Source organism: Hippopotamus amphibius, chromosome 1 (assembly GCF_030028045.1).
Source record: "Hippopotamus amphibius kiboko isolate mHipAmp2 chromosome 1, mHipAmp2.hap2, whole genome shotgun sequence".
Classification (NCBI taxonomy): domain Eukaryota; kingdom Metazoa; phylum Chordata; class Mammalia; order Artiodactyla; family Hippopotamidae; genus Hippopotamus; species Hippopotamus amphibius.
The window spans coordinates 21161822-21186003 of record NC_080186.1 but is presented as its reverse complement, the minus strand read 5'-3'; the positions used below and the strand labels follow the sequence as shown (position 1 = coordinate 21186003).

The following is a 24182-nucleotide window of genomic DNA, read 5'->3' as shown; positions in this document are numbered from 1 at the left end:
GGACATGGCTCGATCCCTGATCTGGGAAGATTCCACATGCCACAGAGCAACTAAGCTGTGGGCCACAACTACTGAGCCTGCGCTCTAGAGCCCTTGAGCCACAACTACTAAGTGAGCATGCTGCAATTACTGAAGCCTGCGTGCCTAGAGCCCATGCTCCACAACAAGAGAAGCCACAGCAATGAGAAGCCCGAGTACTGCAACAAAGAGTAGCCCCAGCTCGCCGCAGCTAGAGAAAGCTCAAGGGCAGCAATGAAGACGTAACACAGCCAATAAAAATTAATTAATTAAAAAAATAAAAAAAGACAAGTGGTATGAAGTGTCCAGAATAGGAAAATTCATAGAGACAGAAAATAGATTAGTGGTTGCCACGGGTGGAGCCAGGGGTAGGGGATGGGAGGTAACTGCTAATATGGGTAAAGAGTGTGTATTTTAGGGTGATGAAAATGTCTGGAGTTAGGTAATGGTGATAGTTGCACAACTTTGTGAATATACTAAAAAAACAAAAAACAAAAAAACACTGAATTGTACACTTACATAAAATAAAAACTACACTTAAAAAACCAAGTCAACAAACAGGTGGCAGGCTGGATTTGGCCTGCAAGTCATAATTTGCTGACCCCTGATCTAAAGGATAGTTCTTGAAATCTTTCACAAAGTCAGATCTATGCTTTATCTTTTTCTTTCAGGGTGACAATTTTATGAATTTGTTATCTAATTTACCTCTCTAAACTGATAGTGTAAAAAAACTGACAAGTCTTTGTTAGAATCAGGTTACACTATGAAACTGCCCTGGTCTAGCATACCAACTATATTCAAAAAGAAAACCAATCTAGTTTATATCAAACTTGTTTCCAGTGAATTTATGCTCAAATTATACAAGAAACAAAATAGAAACAAAAAAGCAATCAAGCCAATTGTGAAGGTGGGACATATAATGTTTGCAACTTGTTTAAGGACAATATAAGAAAACTAATAAGGCAAGAGAATAAATCCACCAAGGCAAGAACTATTCATTAAGCCCTTTAAAAAAGTAGACACAAGGTTCATGTGGAAAGAATATGAACTCTGAAGCCAAACAGGCCCGATATAAATCTTATTAATCTTATTTCTACCACTTATGTGGCCTTGGAAGTGCTGTTTTACTCTCCTTATTTATAAAGTGAGGTTACTTTCCTCTCCCTCTCTCTACCTCTCAGTGTTTAATGCCTATCACCATGCCAAGAAATCCCACAAGTGGAAGAAATAGAAAGGATCAAAGTGTGATCAGAACTTTAAGGTGGAGGGCTTCCCTGGTGGGGCAGTGGTTAAGAATCTGCCTGCTAATGCAGGGGACATGGGTTCGATCCCTGCTCTGGGAAGATCCTACATGCCACGGAGCAACTAAGCCCGTGTGCCACAACTACTGAGCCTGTGCTCGAGAGCCACAACTATTGAGCCCACGTGCCACAACTACTGAAGCACGTGCGCCTAGAGCCCGTGCTCTGCAACAAGAGAAGCCACCGCAATGAGAAGCCCGTGTACCACAATGAAGAGCAGCCCCTGCTCACCACAACTAGAGAAAGCCTGTGCACAGCAATGAAGACCCAATTCAGCCAATAAATAAATAAATATATTTATTTTTTTTTTTAAAAAGAACTTTAAGGTGGACTTGGAAAACCCTAATGATGTTGAAAGCAAGTACCACCCCCGGGCTCCAAAGTGAGGACTACAGGCCACAAACTGAAATCCCAGGATATTTGGCTCCTGTCTGGTTATGACAATAAAACTCAATGAGACAAGATGAGCTAGTGCATATAACTAAAGGAGGATGTGGAACGCTCAGCAAAGATGTCCAAAGAACATAGAGAATTGGTTTGGCCTACATACCAGAATACCTTAGAATTTATCCTAATCAACATTAAACTTAAATCCTTTAATCTCAACCTCCCTTCAGGCTCTCTTACTCAGTTGCTGCCCCTACAATACTTCTTTATATTTTCTTAATGAACATTTTTAACTATTTTGAAACAATTTCAAACATATAAAAAGGTGCAAGAATAGTAAAAAAACACCTTTCCCCTAAGTCATTAACTGCTAACATTTCTTTCTCTCCCCCTTTCTCCTCTTTCTCCCTATACACACACACACACTTTTTTCCCCTGAACCATTTGAGACTAAATTACAAACTTCAGGACCCTTTACATCCTTAAATTTCAGTGTCAGGAAATTTGACACTGACACAATACTATTATTCAATATATAGTCCATATTCACATTTCACCAACTGTCCCAATATTATCCCTTTGATTTTGCTGATCCAGGAGCCAATCCAGGATCACACACTGCATTTAGTTGCCATTTTCTTTTTAGTCTCCTTTAATCTGGGGCACTTCCTCAGTCCTTCTTTGTTTTTTACAATATGACATTTCTGAAGAATGTATCAGCTGTTCTGGAGAAATGTCTCTCGGTTTGGATTTGTCTGATTATTTCCCCGTGATTTATTGTAGATAACGCATTTTGACAGAAATACCACCTAGGTGATTTTGTGTCCTCCTCAGTGCACACTATCAGCTGGCATTGATGTTAAACTGGTATCTACCAGCTTTCTCCACTCTAATGTTACTGTTTTCCTCTTTGCTATCTGTGAGGAAACACTTCTACATTGTGCAAATATCCTGTCTGCCATCAAATTTCCACTCAATGGTTTGATCACTCACTGATTATTCTTGCCTGAATCAATTACTGGTATGATGTGGTGTGATGGTTATAAAATGGTGATTTTTCCAACTTTATCATTTCTTCATTTAGTGGTTGGCAATCTACTAGAATAAAGTGCTTCTCTCCCCCCACCCCCCTTTCTTTCTCTCCCTCTCTCTCACCAGTGCAAATTCAAGTATTTTTTATTCAGTAGGTTTTAATTCATTATTGTCATTATTCATCCTTATGCTCAAGCTGTCACGGGTTTGGCCAGGAGCATGTCTTTCATGCTGCCTTCTGCATCCTTATGATATGTCCCTATCATTTTTATTTCTTTACTTTCTGTTGATCTTCTGCCACAAGATGTTGTAGGCTCATCTTGTACATTTGCTGTCCCAGACCTGAATCAGTTATTCCTCCAAGGACCCCTGGTTCTTTCTAGTGGGGAATGGTACTTAGAAACCACCAGTAACTCAAGGCTATTGAGTATCATTGCTTCTGGACCCTTTCAGAAGACACAGCTGGAAATAACATATAAATACATATTAAATATATGTATTTTTAAACCGTGAATTCAGAAATCCCCTGGCAGTCCAGTGGTTAGGACTCAGCACTTTCACCGCTGGGACGCAGGTTCAATCCCCGGTTGGGGAACTAAGATCCCAAAAGCCATGTGGCATGGCCAACAAAATAAAACAAAACAAAAACCATGAATTCACACTGATACTGCTGATTCCAATCCAGTACCTCAGAGTTCTTCTTTTGCCTATTCCATATTTGAATTTCCCTTCACCCACAGTGAGAAGGGAACAACATTGATATATTATATCAACATTATATTTATTACATATTAGCATTGATAAATTTATCCCAACAACACTGATATTTACTCATTTGCTCAATTCTGCAACACACACAAAATATTGATAGTTACAGAATTGCTACAGCAATACTACTACAAATGACAAATTTACTAACAAGTTCAATCAAGATTTCTTTACTTTGTCTTTAAAATATATATAAAGAATATTTATAGTCAAAGTACTGTGTTAAAAATTGACTTAGCTGGCATCCCTTTCCCCATCTCTGCTGACTTAATTTTCACTTAATTTACACACTTTTTGAATCTGTAAAACCTCACCGTGGTTATAAAAGTAAAAACTCTACAAAAAGGTCCAGAAGGATTATTCCCTTTTCTCCCCTCCACTCTACGCCTTCTATCCCCTGGAGGTGACCAACTTCATTAGTTTCTGCTTATCCAATCTATGCTGTGTTTGCAAAAATACACAGGTACATAACATAAATTCTTAGTCTCCCTCCTTCGTTATCAAATTTGGCAAAATTATTTTAAAACAGCCCTTAAATATATGAAAAAAATATTCCATCTCACTCATAAGAGAAATGTAATTTAAAACTATATTGAGATACCATTTTTCATCTGTTAGAATGGTAAAAAATTCAAACGCTTAATCCCCCAGTCTGTTGGTGAGCTGTGGAGAAACAGGCACTCTCAGGCACTGCTACCAGGAAGGCAGAATGGTGCAACTCCCATGGAGGGAAATTTGGCAATATCTAACAAAACCACATATATATTTACCCTTTGGCCAGCACTCCCACTTCTAGATTTTTACCCTGAAGATATATCTCTAGCAATACTAAAATATATATGCACAAGGTTATTCATTATGGCACTGTAATTACAAACTATTAGAAACAACTCTAAGAGCCCATACATGAGAAATCCACTGACTTAATCTTGCTTTATCTACATACTAGACTACTAGGCAGCTGTGAAAAAGGGCTCTATGGGGAGGACTTTCCAGTGGCACAGTGGTTAAGAATCCACCTGCCAACGTAGGCGGCACGGGGTTCGATCCCTGGTCCAGGAAGAGCCCACATGCTGAGGAGCAACTAAGCCCATGTGCCACAACTACTGAACCCTATGCGCCTAGAGCCTGTGCTCTGCAATGAAGAGTAGCCCCTGCTCGCCGCAACCAGACAAAGCTGCATGCAGCAACAAAGACTCAAGCACACCAATAAATTAATTAATTAATTGAAAAAAGAAAAAAGAACTCTATGGGGAATTCCCTGGTGGTCCAGTGGTTAGGACTCAGTGCTTTCACTGTTGTAGGCCTGGGTTTGATCCCTGGTCAGGGAACAAGCTGCAAGGCTAGGCCAAAAAAAAAAAAAAAAACTCAACTGATTTGAGTGATTTTCAAGATATACTAGTAAGTGAAAAAAAGAATATATATCATTCCCCAATGATTCTTACGGTCAACAAGTCCTTCAAGTCCAGTCAGTCACTCTATTCTCTCCTTACACGCCACCTCATGTCTTTACTTCCTTCCCATCCCCCTAAAAATTCATGATTCATTACTACAATCATTCATTTGCAGCCTTCATCTGACAAAATTTCAACCCCAGACGATCTTCTAGCTCTCCTGTATCTTCAACTTTCCCTTTCTATACTGATTCTTTCCCCTTGGGATTAAACATGCTCAAGCTTCTCTAATGTAAAAAGTCCTCCCTTGGTGCCAAACCCACATCGAGCCGTGGGCCTCCATTTCTCCTCCCTGCATAACCATACTGAAAGAGCAGTCTACACCAGGTATTTTTACTTCCTCACTTCCCAATAATTCCTCAACCCACTTCTATCTATACCACAAAAATGGCCCTTGCCAAGGTGACCATGACGGCTTCCTTGCCCTAAATCAAAGGGACACTTCTCAGTCCTTAACTTACTTGGTCCCTGGCAGTATTTGATAGTGTTGACCACTTATTCCTCAATGAAACTTTCTTCTTCTGGGTTCTGTGGCATCACCCTCTCTGTTTTCCTTCCTACTCCCCTAATTGCTCTTTCTTGATACCCTCCGCATACTCTTCTTTGTCCACCTGGCTCGTATATTGGTCTTCTATACGGCTCTATCCTAGGCTTTCTTCCTACTCTACACACTCCTCAAAGGCAATCACAACTCACTTTCATTGTTCCAATGTATATGCTGCTAACTGCTCCCAAATCAACATCTCCTCATTCTTAAGCTCAGACCCAAGTGTTCCAACTACCTTGTTTAGAAAGCACTAGACAACACATGGCCTATAGCTCTGGAACATCCATAACCAAGCTTATCAACTTTTCCTTCAAACTTATTCCTCCTCCGGTGCTCCCTAACTCTGTGAATGGTACTACCATTTACCCTGCCAAACAGACACTTAACTTTCATCCTTGACTCCTCTCTTTTCCTAACTTTCCACATTCAGTCACCAAGAACTCTGTTAATTCTACCTCTTAAATGTCTTTCAAATTCACTGACTTCTCTCACCCAAATTACCATTATCTAGGTTCAAGTAACCAATCACCTCTTTCTGAATCACTGCCACTATCTCTTAAGTGGTCTTGCTGTCCACAGTTTGAACTTCTGCAATCTTTATTTTGAAGCCAATTTTAAAACAAACACACACACACACACCTTAACTCTAATCATACTGCTCACGTGGTAAAGACAACTCAACAGCTCCCCACTGACCTCAGGATAAAATCAATAGTCTTCAACACAGCGTACAACATCCTTCATTATGAACATCCCACCCACACTCTCCTCCATCAACCTCATCTATTATCCTTCTTCCACTTGTATTCTGTGACCATCTGTTCTCCTGAACCAAGTACCCTCAGCTCTCCCTTGCATCATTCATATGCTGTTCCCCCAGCCTAGAACTTTTTCTCTCCCTATCTTCCCCAAATCTAGCTAGCTCCTCCCATCCATCTTTTAGGTTTCAGCCTAGACTACATTTTTCTTAGAAAGCCAAGTTGAGATCTCTCTGGCCCATTATGTTTCACTCACTTGTGAAATTTTTCAGAATAATGATGGACACATTGGGGAGAAGAGGCTGGGGAGAGAACAAATATTTGTTGAATACTATGTTTATTTTTTAAAAAACTAAAAATGGAACTACCATATGACCCAGTAATCCCACTACTGGGCATATACCCAGAGAAAACCATAATCCCAAAAGAAACATGTACCATAATGTTCACTGCAGCACTATTCACAATAGCCAGGACATGGAAGCAACCTAAATGCCCATCAACAGATGAATGGATAAAGAAGATGTGGCACATATATACAATGGAATATTACTCAGCCATAAAAAGGAATGAAATTGAACTATATGTAATGAAGTGGACAGACCTAGAGACTGTCATACAGAGGGAAGTAAGCCAGAAAGAGAAAAACAAATACCATATGCTAACTCATATATATGGAATCTTAAAAAAAATGTACTGATAAACCCAGTGACAGGGCAAGAATAAAGGTGCAGATATAGAGAATGGACTGGAGGACACAGGGTTGGGGCGGGGGAGGGACAGGGGGGCAAAGGGGAAGCTGGAGCAAAGTCAGAGGGTGGCATGGATACACTACTGGTGTGACGTGGATAGCTAGTGGAAGGTTGCTGTATGGTAGAGGGAGATCAACTTGATGATGGGTGATGCTTTAGAGGGCCAGGACGGGGCGGGGGGGGGGGGCATGGGGTCGCAGGAGGGAGGGAATGTGGGGATATATGTGTGGATACAGCTGATTCACTTTGGTGTACCTCAAAAATTAGTACAAGAGTGTGAAGCAATTGTTTTCCAATAAAGAGCTTAAAAAAAAAAAAGAGAGTGAAGAAGTGTGATAAGAGTATAAATTGGTACAGACTCCATGAAAGGCAGTTTTGTTAATATTTATCAAAATCACAGATGGATATACTCTCTGACCTACTAATACCATTTGTAGGTATTTATCCTAAAGATAGACACCCACATATGCCAAATGATGTTGCAAGGAATAATACTGTACATACAGAAGATTGTAAGTAACCTACATATCCATCAACAGGGACAATTTAAATAAATTATAGTACACTCATCCAACAGAATACTCTGAAGTCATGAAAGAACTAGATATTAGAAACACCTTTATGTACTGATATGGTAAAATCATGAAAGTATATTTTTAAATTCAAAAGTAAGGTACAAAGCAGTAAATATGTTAGGCTAAGAAAGGTGAGAATTTTTATATAAAATTTTTCATAAAAATGCATTAAATTTCTCTGGAAGGATACTGAAATTGAATATGTTAGTTGATTCCAGGAAAGTGAATTTGGTGGCTGGGAAAAAGAATGGAAAGGAGATGATCTTTTTAAACTTTCAAGTTAACTCCAATATAGAAAATTTAAAAAGCCAATCAAACTGGACTTCCCTGGTGGCACAGTGGTTAAGATCCGCCTGCCAATGCAGGGGACATGCGTTCAAGCCCTGAGCCGGGAAGATCCCACATGCCTTGGGGGAACTAAGCCCGTGCACCACATCTGCTGAGCCTGCGCTCCAGAGCCCGAGAGCCACAACTATTGAGCCCATGTGCCACAACTACTGAAGCCCTCACATCTAGAGCCTGTGCTCCACAACAAGAGAAGCCACCGCAATGAGAAGACTGTGCACCACAGCAAAGAGTAGCCCCCGCTCGCCACAACTAGAGAAAGCCTGTGTGCAGCAACAAAGACCCAACACAGCCAATAAATAAATAAATAAATAAAAATAAATTAATAAGAAAAAAAGCCAATCAAACCGATAGGCTTTTAGTGAGTACTATATCCTAAGAGTTCCATTGAAGTTTCCTTCTGCATTTTTCAAAAGTATACAAAGTAGTAAATTAGGAAATTCAGGGAAGAAATTCCCCCAGATAATAAAGAGGAAAACATTATAATCAATAACCACAAAAAGGCAGGAGCTTTTCCTGTTGATTTTACCTCTTTTATCCCACCCCCACCCAACCCTTATTGTATCACCACTTCTTATTGCCAAAAATCGACTCGTTAACCGAAATGAGGTCCATATGTGAAAATGGGTGGGAAATAAGGGAAAAAAATGACCGTAAAGCATTTTAAAGTTAGATACCATCAAATCAGCATCTCAGGAAATTTTAAGAGCTTTCTATAAATAACAACAATAACAGCAGGTAATATTTGAGTACCATATACCATGAATTTTATAATATACTGAGCACTGTGCTAAGTACCTTACATATATAAATTAACTTATTTATGCCTCCTCTTAAACCTAAGAGACAAAGAGGATATGTATATTATTTACAGATGAGGAAACGGGTCCTAGAAGTTAAAGGGCTTATCCAAGGTCATACAGCTTATAATGGCATTTTTACTACTATAGTTGGGGGTGAGGGTGTCAAAAAAGGTATACCCTCCAACCTCAAACTAAGAAAGAGAAATAAGACAGCCTTTTGAGATTAGGATTGTAAAAAATCACAACAGTTGAATTTTCCTCCTCCTTGGCTTCCATGATACCATGTTCTCCCACCTCTATGCTATTCCTTCTGTCTCCTGTGGGTAGAGGAAGAGAAGAAACAGATAATCTCTAAATGCTGAAACACCTTGGTTCTTGGTCTTGGGTCTTCTCTTTCCTCCTACTTTTTTCCCCAGTGATATTACCCAGTCATCCAGTTTCTGGCTCTACAGACCACTGGTTCACAAACTTCTTAGGCTCAAGACCCCTTTACACTTTTAAAAATTACTGAGGATCCCAAAGAGTTTTTTAATATAGGTTATCAATATTTACCATATTAGAAATTAAAACTGAAATATTAATTTCATTTAAAATTAACATTATTAATTATAACTTTAATTTAATGAAAATAAAATTATTAATTTCATTTAAAAATAATAATAAAACGATAAGGTAACACATTTTAAATAAAAAGTAACTATATTTTCCAAGACACAAGAATTTAATGAGAAGAATGGCATTGCTTAACATTTTCGTAAAACTCTTTCATGTCTAGCTTAATGGAAGATGACTGGGTTCTCATATCTACTTTCTTTTTTTAAAATAAATAAATTTATTGGCTGCGCTGGGTCTTCATTGCTGGGCACGGGTTTTCTCTAGTTGTGGCAAGCAGGGGCTATTCTTCATTGCAGTGCACAGGCTTCTCTTGTTGTGGAGCATGGGCTTCAGTAGTTGCAGCACTCGGGCTCAGTAGTTGTGGCGCACAGGCTTAGTTGCTCCACAGCATGTGGGATCTTCCTGGACCACGGCTTGAACCCGTATCCACTGCGTTGGCAGGCGGATTCTTAACCACTGAGCCACCAGAGAAGTCCCTCATGTCTACTTTTGTATTCAGTTTGTTGTAAGATGTTATTTTGGTTGAAATATATGAAGAAAATCCAGCCTTATAAAGATAAGTATTATAGTTGGAATAGGGAGCAGTATTTTAATGGCCTGTTCAGATCATTGTAGGTATCCTTCCTTGCTATTACACCGAAACTGGACTAACAATGGTTTCTTAATGATACAATGTGGAACCTGAAACCACATAAATGAGCTGTTGGTACCGTGCTACATTAAAACACATTGCTTGATTTTACATTATGCCTGGATCTTTTACATATGTATGACTTTTGTTTTGAAAACAGTGACTCAATGAATTTGAAGATCTTCAAATGTTAACATTTATTATACAATAACATGTTACTGACATTTGTTAATATCACCACAGATCTCATCAAAGAGACTTTTAAGAAGTACTGAGAAGCTATCAAGCTCATGGTGGCAGATACAAATTTTCCTATACTCTTTTTTTTTTTTTTTTTTTTTTTTTGCTTTAAAGCCCAAATTTTATCTTTGGCAACAAATACTATAAGTTGTTCCTCTTGAAGCGACAGTTTACTTCATTCATTTGAAAGAAAATGTCTGCCAAATACCCATATTTGAATAACCACAGTTTTCATCTGCTAGCCATTCTTTCAGATGGTGTTCCATGACAAAAATGGCCAGTTGAGTTTGCAACTCAAAACAACTGAACAAGTGCTTTTCTTCAAGACAATCATCATAGTTCAGTATGCAGCAGCAGTACTTTATGGATCCTTCCCACCTCAGAATACAGAATACTTAAGAGATCTGTACTTAAGAGTTTAAATTTAAAATTAGTAAGTTTTATTGCTTTTACAACAAGGACATTTTAAGACTTTTTTTTTTTTTTTGCAGGGGGTCACTGCAAATGCATGGGGTGAATAATTCAATGAATCTGATGCTACTTGTCTTGATTCATGCTAAAGTGACAGTAGTTTTAAGTGCCCCCCCCCTTTATTTTTTTTGCAAATTTTTAAATGAGTTTGTTTTGTTTTGCAAATAATGTCTTAGTATTACTATGAAAGTAGTTTTGACCTGATGGAGTCCCTTGAAGAGGTCATGGGGATCCCCAGGGGTCTGCAGAACACACTTTGAGAACGCTACTATAGATTATTACAATGACTTTCCAGTTTTTATCCCAGTCTGTGCTTCTTTTGGTCCCAGACACACTGGACACTGTAACAATGATAGAAATGTCTTTGCACTTATCAAAGCCCAAGCCCTCTGCTTCAACTCTGAATCCTATCCCCTCCAACCTTCCCTAGGACTTTGCTCTTTCAATTATTCTGTCCTAACCCTTTAACAGCAATCCCTTTCTCTCTTATCAACATACACAAACAAGCTCTAGTATTTCTTTCCATTCTTACAAATCCCTCCTTTGATCCCACAAGCTCCTCCAGCTACTGCCCCATTTCTCTGCTTCCTTTTGTAAACAAAGTCTTTCAAGAATTGTCTATACAACTCAACAAAGCTGGAAAAGAAAAACAAAAACAAAACAAAGTGACTTTGAAGGGTGCAAGTGAGCGGAATAAAAAAGATGTCATTCTTCCTCCAATTTCCTGAAATGACTCCTCATTGGTTAAAGTCAACAGGAAGATAGGTGACAAGAGAGACTGTTGATATATCTACGCAAGTCAGCTGCCCAGGTAGTGAGCTGAAGAAAGAGTAGATGTAGAGAGGCAAGAGAAGATATCTTTTACAGTTTTGTTAGAGGAACCACTGACCAAAATACCTGCCCTGGCCAGGCACAACAGTAACCACTTGCATGAGTGTCTTACAATAGGAGGTCCTGGAACATGGAACTAACAAGCTACCACCAACCTGCAGAATTTGGGAAAAGTCAAGAGGAGAGAGGAGACGCCAGTCCATATGTCCTACCAACAACCTTCCAAAATCCTTCTTGCTGGAATCCATTTTGGCTGAGCCATGCTTGCACCACCAGGAAGGACCCTGAGTCAGAACAACTGGCCAGAGACAACCCAGAAACTAACCCCATCACCATAAAACCTGAGACTGTGAGCCACGTGGCAGAGCAGTTCTCCTGGGTTCCCTTACCCTACTGCTCTCCACCCAGGCACCCCTTCCCAATACAAAGCCTCTTGCTTTGGTAGCACGTGTGTCTCCTTGAACAATTCATTTCTGAGTGTTAGACAAGAGCCCACTCTAGGGCCCTGGAAGGGGTCCCCCTTCCTGCAACATTTTACCCTTTTTAATGCTTACATCCTATCTTTCCTTTCACCTAGGTGAAAAAATTATAATAACTAACTAAATAGATAAATAAACTTTCATCACCCTCTTTAAAATTTGTTTATCTATTTGTTTGTTTGTTTATTTCTGCACCACATGGCTTGTGGGATCTTAGTTCCCCGACCAGGGATCAAACCTGGACCCACGGCAGTGAAAGTGCAGCGTCTAAACCATTGGACCACCAGGGAATTCTCTAAATATTTTTTTTTTTAAAGGGAGAGTTGTCTACTTGCTGTTGCACTCCTTTAACTCCAATTCACTCCTCAAACCCTCTGATCTAGTATCCATTCTCAACACTCCAATAAAACTGCTCTGGTCAAGACCACAGTCGTTTTGTCCTCACTTATTCAAAGTCTCAGAAGCACTGAGTAGAACTGACCACTCCTTTCTTGAAATTACTCTCCTGATTCTCTCCTGGTTTTGTTCCCATTCTACTTCACTGACTCTCTTTCATGGTTAACATTTTTATCTCCTTAGCTTGTAATCAATTTCTGAAAGCTGGAGTATCTCCAGAGCTAGATCTTGGACCCTATTCTCTAAGGCTTCATGGATAGCTAAAGTCCCCGCATTTCTCCCTAGAGTCCAGAGCTCTTCCCCGATTAGGACCATCAACTGTCTATCTGACATCTCCACAAAGCTTTCCAACATGCTTCCAAACTTCACAGGTCCAACTCCCTGATTCTCTCATAAACCTATTTTTCTCCCAGTCTTCTTTCCATCTGCTCTCACTTCTCTAAGCCTCACAAGTGGCAAAGCAGGATTTAAACTAGGTCTTTGTTTTAACATCCAAACCTGTGGGCATTCCCTCATATTGTGCACTGCTACTATAGGTTCCCGCCAAGGTGGCCTTCACCCAAGTGCAAATTCAAACAGTCCATCCACCTTAACATATTTTTGTATTTGAGTGCCAATCCTTTGGAAACAATAGCTAGAATCCTATGTTGTGTTCACAGAAATTTCCAAGTCTGTTGTGGACAAAGTTATAAAACCAGGAAAAGACAGTATAGGCAATATGGGTTCGGTGGAGGCACAGCTAAAAGGAGGAGCCCAGACAGCTAGCGGGAACTGTCTACTCAGCATCCACTAGAGCAGGGTTTCTCAACCTCGGCACTGCTGGCATTGGGCGCTGCATAATTCTTTGTTGCCCTTTCTTTGTTGTACTATGATTGTAGAATGTTTAGCACCATCCCTACACTCTATTCACTATATGCCAGTAGTACCCTTCTAGTTTTCACGGCCAAAATTGTTTCCGGACATTGCCAAATGTCCCCTTGGAGGTAAAACCTTCCATGCCCCCCACCTCCAACTGCACTAAAGGGATGTACTTTATGTTTCAAGGAAATATGGAAAGAAACTCAAAAAAATAGAATAAAGGATAAATAATACAATATATTTACAAAATCATGTTTTCAAATACTTTTTGGAGGTATGGGGAAACAATAATGATATAAAAGTATAAAAGGGTTTTAGCAAATTGTGTAAATGGTATGAGCCCCATTTTGTAGAAAAAGATTTACATAAGCATGAAAAAAAAACTGGAAGACTTAAGAATAATAATTATTATTCACTGAAGTAGCCTACTATGATCCAAGCATTGTATTAAGCACTTCACAAAATCATCTCATTTAATCATCATAACAATTCTCAGTTATTGCTCCATTTTACAGATCAGGAAACTAGGGGTAACTTGTACAAGGCGATATAGCTGTAGGGAAGATAGGTCTTGAAACTAAATTTATCCAGTTCTTAACTAGCCCATCTCTTAACTAGCATTCTGCTTCATAATAACAAAAGTAATATATCAAACATTAACAATGTTTATCCCTGGATGGTAGAATTAAAAATGATTTTGTTTTCTTCTCTATATTTTTCTGTCAATTCCATATTTTCTACTATGATATTTACTACTTCTATAATCATAAAAAAAATTTTTAAGGACTTCCTAGGTGGCGCAGTGGTTAAGAATCCGCCAGCCAATGCAGGGGACACAGGTTCGAGCCCTGCTCTGGGAAGATTCCACATGCTACGGCGCAACGAAACTCGTGCACCACAACTATTGAGCTGTGCTCTAGAGCCCATGAGCCACAACTATTGAGCCTGTGTGCCGCAACTACTGAAGCCCATGTGCCTAGAGCCTGTGCTCCACAACAAGAGAAGCCACTACAATGAGGAGCCCACGCACCACAATGAAGAGTAGCCCCTGCTCTCAGCAACTAGAGAAAGCCCGTGTGCAGCAACGAAGACCCAACGCAGCCAATAAAAAAAAAAAGCAGTACTTGTTAAAAAAAAAATTTTAAGTGAAATTTGTGAAGACTACTTGGTAACATGGAGAAAAGGATTATTATAGAAAAGATACAAAATTCAATGTAAAATATTGATGACACATGTAAAAACATGCAAGAGATAAAAGGAAGTATATAAAACGCTAATAGTAATTATACTAAGGCAGTGGGAATAAGAAATAATTTTTATTTATCTTTTCCATATTACTATTAATGTAGCTATATTTTATAATGGATAAAAGTTTATAATGAAAAGAAAGCAATAACCATCCTCTATAATTTCATTACCTCGAGATAACACTGCTAATATTCAATAAATTTCTTTTTAGTCTTCTTCTAAGATCAACACAATCACTTACAAACATTAACGGGAAGGAACCAAAGAGAATTCGTATTCAACCTGCAGATGACACTAAGTTGGATAGGACATCTAAAAGTTGAATTCAAAACACGATCTTGAGGAAGGAAAGGGAATGGAACTAACATTATGGAATATTTCTGTGTCAGACACAATGAAAAAGCTGAACTTCTGGGCTGTAGGCCATGGACTGGACAGGACAACACTGGACAAAGTGCTTCGTTTTTCTAAAACTTTTTTTTTTAATAAATACCTGTTTCCTATCTGCCTCCCACAGCATTCCTTTGAAGCTAAAATGTGAGAAAGTGTGTGTGTGTGTGTGTGTATGAGAAAACACTTTGTAAAGTCTAAATTCCTATACAAAGGTAAGAATCTTTACTGTTCAAGCCAACAGTAAAAACAGTGGTATAAAATTTGATAGTCTTTTTCCAAGCACAAAGGAAACAGTATGACCAAAAAAACCCCAAACAGTTTCTGTATGACCATGTCAATCACTAGTTTTGATTAAGACTTATGTGCCTAATAAAACCACTGTAAAGGAGAGGTAACCTTCAGGTATGACCTGCAGAGAAAAACTGTTTATGCCTTGAATAGCGCCAAGAGGATTCTATGCAGGCAGAGAATGGAGAGCTAGTCATCTGCATCTAAGGTGCAAACTGCATCTCTTACCTGCAGCTCTGCTTCCAGGCCCAGCCGTCTGATAAAGGGGTCAGTGACATGATAGCGCCGCTCAAAGCTCAGGGCACCCCGCTCCTGGGGAACAGAAACAAACTCATATATTCATTGATTCAACTTAACACTATTTACTATGTTCCTATTACATATACATTGTTCTGGGCCCCACAGGAGCTAGAAAAGAGAACAAGAAATTGGCCTGCTGGAGCTTACACTATACTTGGGCAGGGATTAGAGAATAATATCAATAGAAGACAGCATATAATTAAGCACTAAGTTGCAACTGTTGGGTAACCAAAAAACATTTTTTTGAAACAACAAATAGGGAATGTTGCCATATTTATGTTAGAGAAGGTGGGCATCATCGTTAAGACACATACTGTGGGGTATATACAAAGAAGAAAAATAACTTTCATGGTCCCTCCAATGTGCCTCTAGGAATTGGTCTTTGCCCTTGAGGGCCTCCCCGTGTAATCAAATCACACACAAAACCCCCACAAATGGACAAAGCTGCAAATGGATTCAGGGAAGCAGGGGAAAATATACAAAACACAGACTAACGTGCACCAAGTACATGGCTCATGGAGAGGCATACACTCAGTCCTTCTGGATGGTGACCAGAGCTTATGCTGCATGCCACTTAATTTTTTAAAGATTTTTAACACTTAACCTTTACAAAGAACTTTTGGGTTCTTTCGAATTTCATTCTCAAGACCAGCCTGCAGGCAGACAGACATTATTACCATTTAACAACAGAGAACTGAGGCACAGGGAGGTAAAATGACTAAAGTCTTATAGGTAGTTAATTAGGGCAGTGGTGAGATTAAGCTCCTGACCCCAGCCTGGGATTCTTACTTCAGAAGCACATCTTGTCTTGGTCGAATCTCCTCCATTAAACCCCTGTGCTCCTTTACTGAGGGCTTGCCTGACAAAGCCTGGGCTACCTCGCTAAATGAGCTTGACTGACTGCCCAGTCATCTACCCATCTCAGTACTGGAGTGTCTTCCGTGTACAAACTGCAGGGAAGAGGTGCAGGCTTTGGTACAGGAGACCCTCAAAGAAGAGAAGAAAGAGTCTAAGCTAAACTGGGATCAAAATTCTCCCAGGTTCTGTTATATGTACACTGAGCAGTCAGAGCAACATGACGCAGCTTTATTTACTTCTGCTGCTCCCCTGCCCCCCAAGAAATGTGCACACACGTGCTCCCCTTCCTCACCAGACTCCATCAGTCTCAGCAACCCGGGTACAAGTACTTGGACAGAGACGCCTCCATGAATTCCATGTTCTTGGGTAAAAGAAGATCAGAGTCAAAAGACCTTGGTTCTAGTCCTGGGTATGCCACTAATTAGTTATGTGACTTCAGGCAAGTCACAGACTCTAATCCTCAGTTTATTCAGCTATAAAATGAATCTTTGGGGAAAAAAGGACCTCATGCTCTGGTTCATAAGTCTGAGCTGCTTACCTTTATCTGCCTACGGATGAGGTCTCTAGTTATGTTGACTTTTGCCATCTTCTCTTAATGGATCAACAGAAGGAAGCTACAGAAGGATCTTCAGGACCCTTGAGCATTCCAGCCAAGCCCAGGTCCACAAGACACACATTTAATCACCTGGGGAAAACAAATCAAACCTTGGGGGATGGAGTAAATTGGCTTCGGAGCCCTGATTCCACCCATAAAATAGCCCACCAGCCCAGCCCACCCAGTAAACTGGCTATTGCCTGTGATTTATGACATGGTGCGCTGGCCCTGCTCCATAGTGTTGAAGAACCTATGGAGGGTGAAGGGGGTTGTGAGGCGGAGTGATAGAGACAGTGATTCACAGCCATAGGAAGTATTGGAACAAACAGTGAAGGAGTCACGTGTGCTTCTCCAGAAAATGGGTGTGTGTGTGGATATGAGTATCAAGGAAGATGGAAGCACATCCTGAAAGTAAAAACAACGCATACAGCAAGAAAGACGTCAAGTTTCACTTGTTGAGTATGCATCTGTGGCAACCAGTTTGAAACTTTTAATTATGCTTCAAAATCCTTGACCTTCAGCTTGGCTCTCCCCAAAACCAAATCAGTATCACAGACAGAACATTCAACCCTCTAAAAGATTCACAGAATCGAACTCCTTAAGGACAGGGACTAAATCTTTATCTTTGATACCCAGAAACTGTGTTTGGTGCCTACAGAAGTACTAAATAAATGCTGAGTAAAATAAAGAAAAAAAAAAAAAAAAAGATTCACAGAATCAAAGAGCGGACAGGAAATGTAATGGTGACCATGTCCAACATAAAGAAATCCTTTTTCAATATCCTGATAAGTAGCCTTTAGACTCAGAACCTCTTGAAGCAAACCATTCCTTTGTTATACAACTCTGACAGAAAGACCTAGTCATCTCCTTTCTGATTTGCCATAAGAAAGCACAAAATACGAGAAATTAAAAAATTCCATACTAAAGCACATTCATCACAGAGTTTGTAAAAGCAAAAATAAATAAATAAATAAAAAACATCCAAGTTTCCAATGATAGAGGAATGGCTAAATAATGTATAGCCATATGATATTATGCAGCATTATAAATGCTACTTATGAAGGAAAAATGCTTACATCACATCAAATGTTTACATATTGCTTTTGTAATAAACGCATCACAGCTATGCTTAAAAAAGGAAATTAAGAAATAACAATTGCCATCTTTGGATAATTAATAGTATGACTGATTTTTTTCCTTCTACTTTTTGATGTTTTCAAATTTTTTCTATAAAAGTACATTAATTTTACAATCAGAAAAAAAAATATTAGAGAAAAAGAAAGTTCTGCCTCCTGTTATGTCCACCTTTTGGTCCTGTTTCTACCTCTGGAGTCACACAGGAGGTCTAGTCTTTCTTTTCCATGATGGTCCTCTGATGATAGTTCATAAGGCCCATCAAACCTCTCTGCCAGGGCTTCCTAGGTGGCGCAGTGGTTGAGAATCCGCCTGCCAATACAGGGAACACGGGTTTGATCCCTGCTCCAGGAAGATCCCACATGCCACGGAGCAACTAAGCCTGTGTGCCACAACTATTGAGCCTGTGCTTTAGAGCCCGTGAGCCACAACTATTGAGCCCATGTGCTGCAACTACTGAAGCCCACGCGCCTAGAGCCCATGCTTCGCAACAAGAGAAGCCACGGCAATGAGGAGCCTGCACACCACAACAAAGAGTAGCCCCCACTCATGGCAACTAAAAAGAAAGCCCGCGCACAGCAAAAAAGACCCAACACAGCCAATAAAATAAATTAAATAAATAAATAAATAAATAAATTAAAAAAAAACCCTCTCTGCCAACCCTCCCACAGTCATCAGGACCTCCAGAGGCTACTTCTGGATCTCCTGGCCCTGGCTTTCTTTCAGCTGGCCTCTTGCATATTCCTAGTATACCCTCCTAAAACCAAACCTTCTCCACCTGAGCTGTGAGCAGACTCCTTCTCTTCCTTTTGGCATTTAACCACAAAAGGAGATTCTATTTATAAACACTATGTTATTGCAGATTTTTTTCCCTTTAGTGCTAGGCACACAGTAGGACAATAAAAAACTTACTGCCTGATTAGATGTTCCCATTCAGCCCCAGTTCTTTGGGGCTATGCCTCCATGGTCTATTTTGGGATTGTAAGCTCTTAAAAGGGCAAGAACCGTCCCCTGCAATGTAGAAGCCACCCAGCATTGTGTCTTAGTGAGCATTACCAAGGATATACGGAAGTCACTGACACTATTTAGGACCACAAAACCTATAAGCACCAAGAACATCCAGGGATGCCATGTGAGAACTACAAATCCATGATGGCTCTTCCAGAGGCCCTTGGCCATCAAGTTAAAATTATGAATTTGAGGGACTTCCCTGGTGGCCCAGTGGTTAAAAACCCGCCTGCCAGTGCAGGGGACACGGATTCAAGCCCTGGTCTGGGAACATCCCACATACTGTGGAGCAACTAAGCCCATGCACCACAACTACTGAGCCTGTGCTCTAGAACCCTCGAGCCACAACTACTGAGCCAGAGTGCCACAACTCCTGAAGCCTGAGCACCTAGAGCCGGTGCTCTGTAACAAGAGAAGCCACCACAATGAGAAGCCCATGCACCACAACAAAGAGTAGCCCCCGCTTATTGCAACTAGAGAAAGCCTGCATGCAGCAATGAACACCCAACACAGCCAATAAATAAATAATTTTTTTAAAATTATGAATTTGAACAAACTGACATAAATTAAGCACTGGCCTGCAAATAGGTTTATGGCTCTGATATGTGATATAATGGTCGAAGCCAAAACAATAATAGTAATTGCCCCCACAATCACCAAGAACATGGGGTGAGGCTTATTACAAAGGAAAACACCAAAGTCAGTGAGTACATCCGATATAAAGTAAGATCAGTGATTCGGCCTTGGTCAAGTCTCTTAATCTCGCTAAGTAGGCTCTCATTCCTGTGACTCACAGGCAAAGGAAGCACTGGAACAAACACTGAAGGGGCCATGCATGCTTCCCCAGAAAAAGGCTCATTTTTTACTCCCAACACCTTTTCCTTGGAAGATCACTGGGAAGGTCAAATAAAATAATGTAATATAAAGTTTTTTCTTTTATTTTGAAAAGAATATAAATACTTTTATCTGCTAAGAAATAGTAAGTTGTCAAATATTATGTACTTACTATGTACCAGGAATTGTGCTAAGTGCTTTATATTTATTCATTCATTCAACAAGTGAGCACAAGAAGCTTCTACTATCTGCCAGGTACTATTCCGGGCCCAGGAGATACTGTAATGAACAAAATAGGCAAGTCCCCCTATTCTCATGGTACCTATATTCTAGCAGGAGGGATAATAATAATAATAAAACAAAATAAAAATATATCCAGTAGTGAAAAGTGCTATGATGAAAATAAAACACGTTGATCAGAGAGTGATTGATGGGCTACTTTTAGACTTGAGGTCAAAGAAGACATAGCACATTTTGGAGTTTTCTAGCTGCTCAGCATGTGAACTCCCTTTCTGTATTTTGGGAATTCCCCATCTAATGAGGTGGGTGGGAAGCAGAGCACCCTCTCACTATGAAGTGAGAATGGTGGAGACAAGATTCTCTTTCTGAGGCTCCCTTACACCTGAGTGTGTGCATATGGCCCAAGCTATGTCAACAGACACATGAGCCCCAGACCTTAATTGGGATCTGCTGTCAACGAATCAGAGGACCATGGAGAGTCCATGCTGGCAGGAAGGGGTGCTGTAGTTGCCATTAAGGTCCAGTCAGCTGGTGGTGGTGTAAGCTGTATAAGCAGCAGCAGTGACCTCATGGACTGGTTCTGTGAATAATTTTCGCTGTGGGTCCTGGATGCTAACCAGTTTCCCTTGTTCCAGCCCATTCTTCAAGCCTGGCTCTGTGGCCTTCCCTGATATTTTGTGAGTTTCCCTAATATCCTTTCAAGAATCAGCTAGAATTGGTTTCTGTTGTTTACAACTACAAATCCTGCATGATACAGAGGGGCTCTCTGAGAAGATGACATTTAAGCTGAAACGTGAATGATGACAAGAAGTCGCAAAGAACTAGGGGGATACACTTCTGAGGAGAGAGACAACTAGTGCTAAGATTAGTTCAAAAAGCTTGCATGGAAGATGCAACTCCTATCATCATTTTACAGATGAGGAAATAGAGTCATAGATATGAAACAATTTTTGCAATGTCACACAGCTAATAAACTGGAGCTAGAGCAGGGGACTCAAACCCAAAACTGTATTCACATTTTTTTTTCTTTACTTAAAAAAACTTTTTACTTTTTTTTTGTAGGCTCTTTATTGGAACATAATTGCTTTACACTGTTGTGCCAGTTTTTGCTGTACAACAAAGTGAATCAGCTGTATTTATACATATATCCCTATATCCCCTCCCTCCCGCAACTCCTTCCCACCTTCCCTATCCCAGCCCTCTAAGTCAACATCCATCATCGAGTTGATCTCCCTGTGTTATGCAGCAGCTTCCCACTAGCTATCTGTTTTACATTTGGTAGTATATATATGTCAATGCTACTCTCTCACTTCGTCCCAGTTTCCTCTTTGCCCCCCACCCCGTGTCCTCAAGTCTGTTCTCTACATCTGCATCTTTATTTATTTATTTATTTATTTATTTTTGCACCTTTATTCTTGCTCTGTCACTGGGTTCATCAGTACCATTTTTTTAGATTCCATATATATGAGTTAGCATACGGTATTTGTTTTTCTCTTTCTGGCTTACTTCGCTCTGTATGACAGTCTCTAGGTCCATCCATCTCACAACAAATAACTCAATTTCATTCCTTTTTATAGATGAGTAATATTCCATTGTATATATGTGTATGCACACTCTTAATCACTATGTATAGATGAGTAAATTACTATGGTATGTAATTTCCTAGAGTAATGATCACTATGAAAATCCCCAAAAGAGCCAACTAAACTGTTACTTCTCATTCACTAATTTTCTTAAAACATAAACTGAGTTTTTACCAAGCACCAAGCATTATGCTTAACATAGGGGAATACTGAGATAAAAGATATAGTACCTATACTAAGAAAGCAAAGAATCAAAGGCAAGGGACTTCAGGGAATTCCCTGGGAGTCCAGTGGTTAGGACTTTCATTGCCAAGGGTGCGGGTTCAATCCCTGGTGGAGGAACTAAGATCTCACATGCTGCATGACATGGCCTAAAAAAAAAAAAAAAAAAAAAAGGCAAGGGACTTTAGCTAATATTGATTGTGGCTTGGAAATAGTAAAAGGAACAAGAGGGGCAAAAGCAGAGAAACCAGGGAAACAAAAACCACTACAATTCAGTTAAAAGGTAAAATGGAAACTAGGATTGAAGACCATATCAGACTGGTAGGCACAGGTTTAAAACCCAAAATGTCAAATTTAACACAACTACTGCTCAGTTGGTGTTTTGGTAAACATTTCCATTCCCAACCTGAGAAGAAATGAAAACACTGGTAGATAGCTCATTCTGGAGCATAGCCTGCCCTCTTCTCTCTTGAGGAAACAGTGCCTTTCCACAAATTTTTAGGGAGGCAGACAAGCATAACTGGAAACACTTCTAAGCAGAGATCATTTAAAAGGCTCACCTCAGGAGAGAAATACGCTTAAATGTACAGGGGGCATAACTATTTTTACACCTCAGTCCAAAGTCTCTCAAATATAAATAATCAGAGCAATAAATAAAAGTTATTTGAATATGAGGAGATTTAATCATGGTCAAATTTTAAAAGCATTGTTTTAAGGAAGGTTCAGAAATAGTCAATTCTACAGAGTAAAGAACTCATAGATATGAAATGATATGAATGAAAGACTGGAAATGGCAAAAGGAAGTTTTATATACATATTTGATTAAACTAGACAACACCAAGGGGATTTCTATCTCTGGTGCAGTACACAAATTACATAATGTTCAGTTCTGCTGAGGGGCAAGAAGACCGAAATGAGTGACTCCAAGAATCCATAAGGCGGGACTTCCTAGGTGGCGCAGTGGTTAAGAATCTGCCTGCCAATACAGGGGACATGGGTTTGATGGCTGCTCCAGGAAGATCCCACATGCTGCAGAGCAACCAAGCCCGTGCACCACAGCTATTAAGCCTGTGCTCTAGAGCCTGTGTGCCGCAACTACTGAAGCCCACGCGCCTAGAGCCTGTGCTCCACGACCAGAGAAGCCACCACAATGAGGAGCCCACGCGCCACAAGGAAGAGTAGCCCCTGCTCTCCGCAACTAGAGAACGCCCACGGGCAGCAACGAAGACCCAACACAGCCAATAAATAAATTAAAAAAAAAAAAAAAAAAAGAAAGAATCCATAAGGTAAAAATTTCAATGCCTCTTTTGCCAGGCACTGTGCTAGACTTTGAAAATACAGCAAAGAACAAGCCAAACACAGACCCTTCTCTTCAAGAGCACACAATACAGTTGTCATTAGCTGAATATCAATGGCACCAAGGCTATTGTAATCAGAGCCCCAAAGAGGGACTGAAAAAGGCTAATTTAACTAAATGACCAAAATGAATAGCTAGGACAGTAAATTCAGAAGGAACAACATGGAATAATATATTAAATCTTATTTATACTCATTTATTCACACATCTTAGAAGAAAGCCCAAAAATGACAGTAGGCGAAACAAACTAAACATATAACAGTAGAGCTAGACAGACAACTGGGAAATCAGTAATGAAGAATGAGGACTCTAACAGACAAGAAGCAACTTTTTTTTCTTTTTTGGCCACGCCACACAGCTTGCGGGATCTTAGTTCCCCAACCGGGGATTGAACCAGGGCCACCACAGTGAAAGTGCCGAGTCCTAACCACTGGACAACCAGGAAATTCCCAGACAATAAGCAACTTCTAATGATCTTCTTCATCCTACGGATAGCACAGTTAATGAATAAACCCTGATTTTTACACTTAAAGCTCTAATAACATTGAGGGCTAATTTGTTGGCAGAACGTGAAAGCTCAATAAAAACTTTCTCTAACTAGAATACAAAGGTTTAGGAATGGTATTTACTTGTGATTTAGGATATTTCAGGCAAACTCTAGCTGGTATTTAATGGAAAAGACGAAGAAGGAAGCCAGTTTCTAGGAGTCAGGAATATGAGAAATATAAAAATAACTAAGGCACAGAGGAAAACACATGATTTAATGTTATGAAGAAAATATGAGCTGCTATGCAGATGTTACACCTTCCAAAAGGTATTCTATTCCTGGAGCTCTAAAATGCATAGGACTTAACACCATCC

The 24182-nt window shown here is 39.9% G+C and overlaps 1 protein-coding gene across 5 annotated transcripts in view; it reads right to left on the bottom strand.

Annotated features, from left to right (window-relative positions):
* The window catches only part of WDTC1 (WD and tetratricopeptide repeats 1), a 69866-nt gene that overhangs the window by 32248 nt on the left and 13436 nt on the right, over nucleotides 1–24182 (bottom strand). For all 5 annotated transcript variants that reach the window (XM_057701661.1, XM_057701642.1, XM_057701651.1 and 2 more), the window contains exons 2-3: nucleotides 16887–17033; nucleotides 15419–15502 (exon numbers count right to left, since the gene is read on the bottom strand). In XM_057701661.1, coding sequence (XP_057557644.1) covers nucleotides 15419–15502; nucleotides 16887–16934 — 132 coding nt within the window. In that variant the 5' untranslated portion in view covers nucleotides 16935–17033. The remainder of the gene's footprint in view (nucleotides 1–15418; nucleotides 15503–16886; nucleotides 17034–24182) is intronic.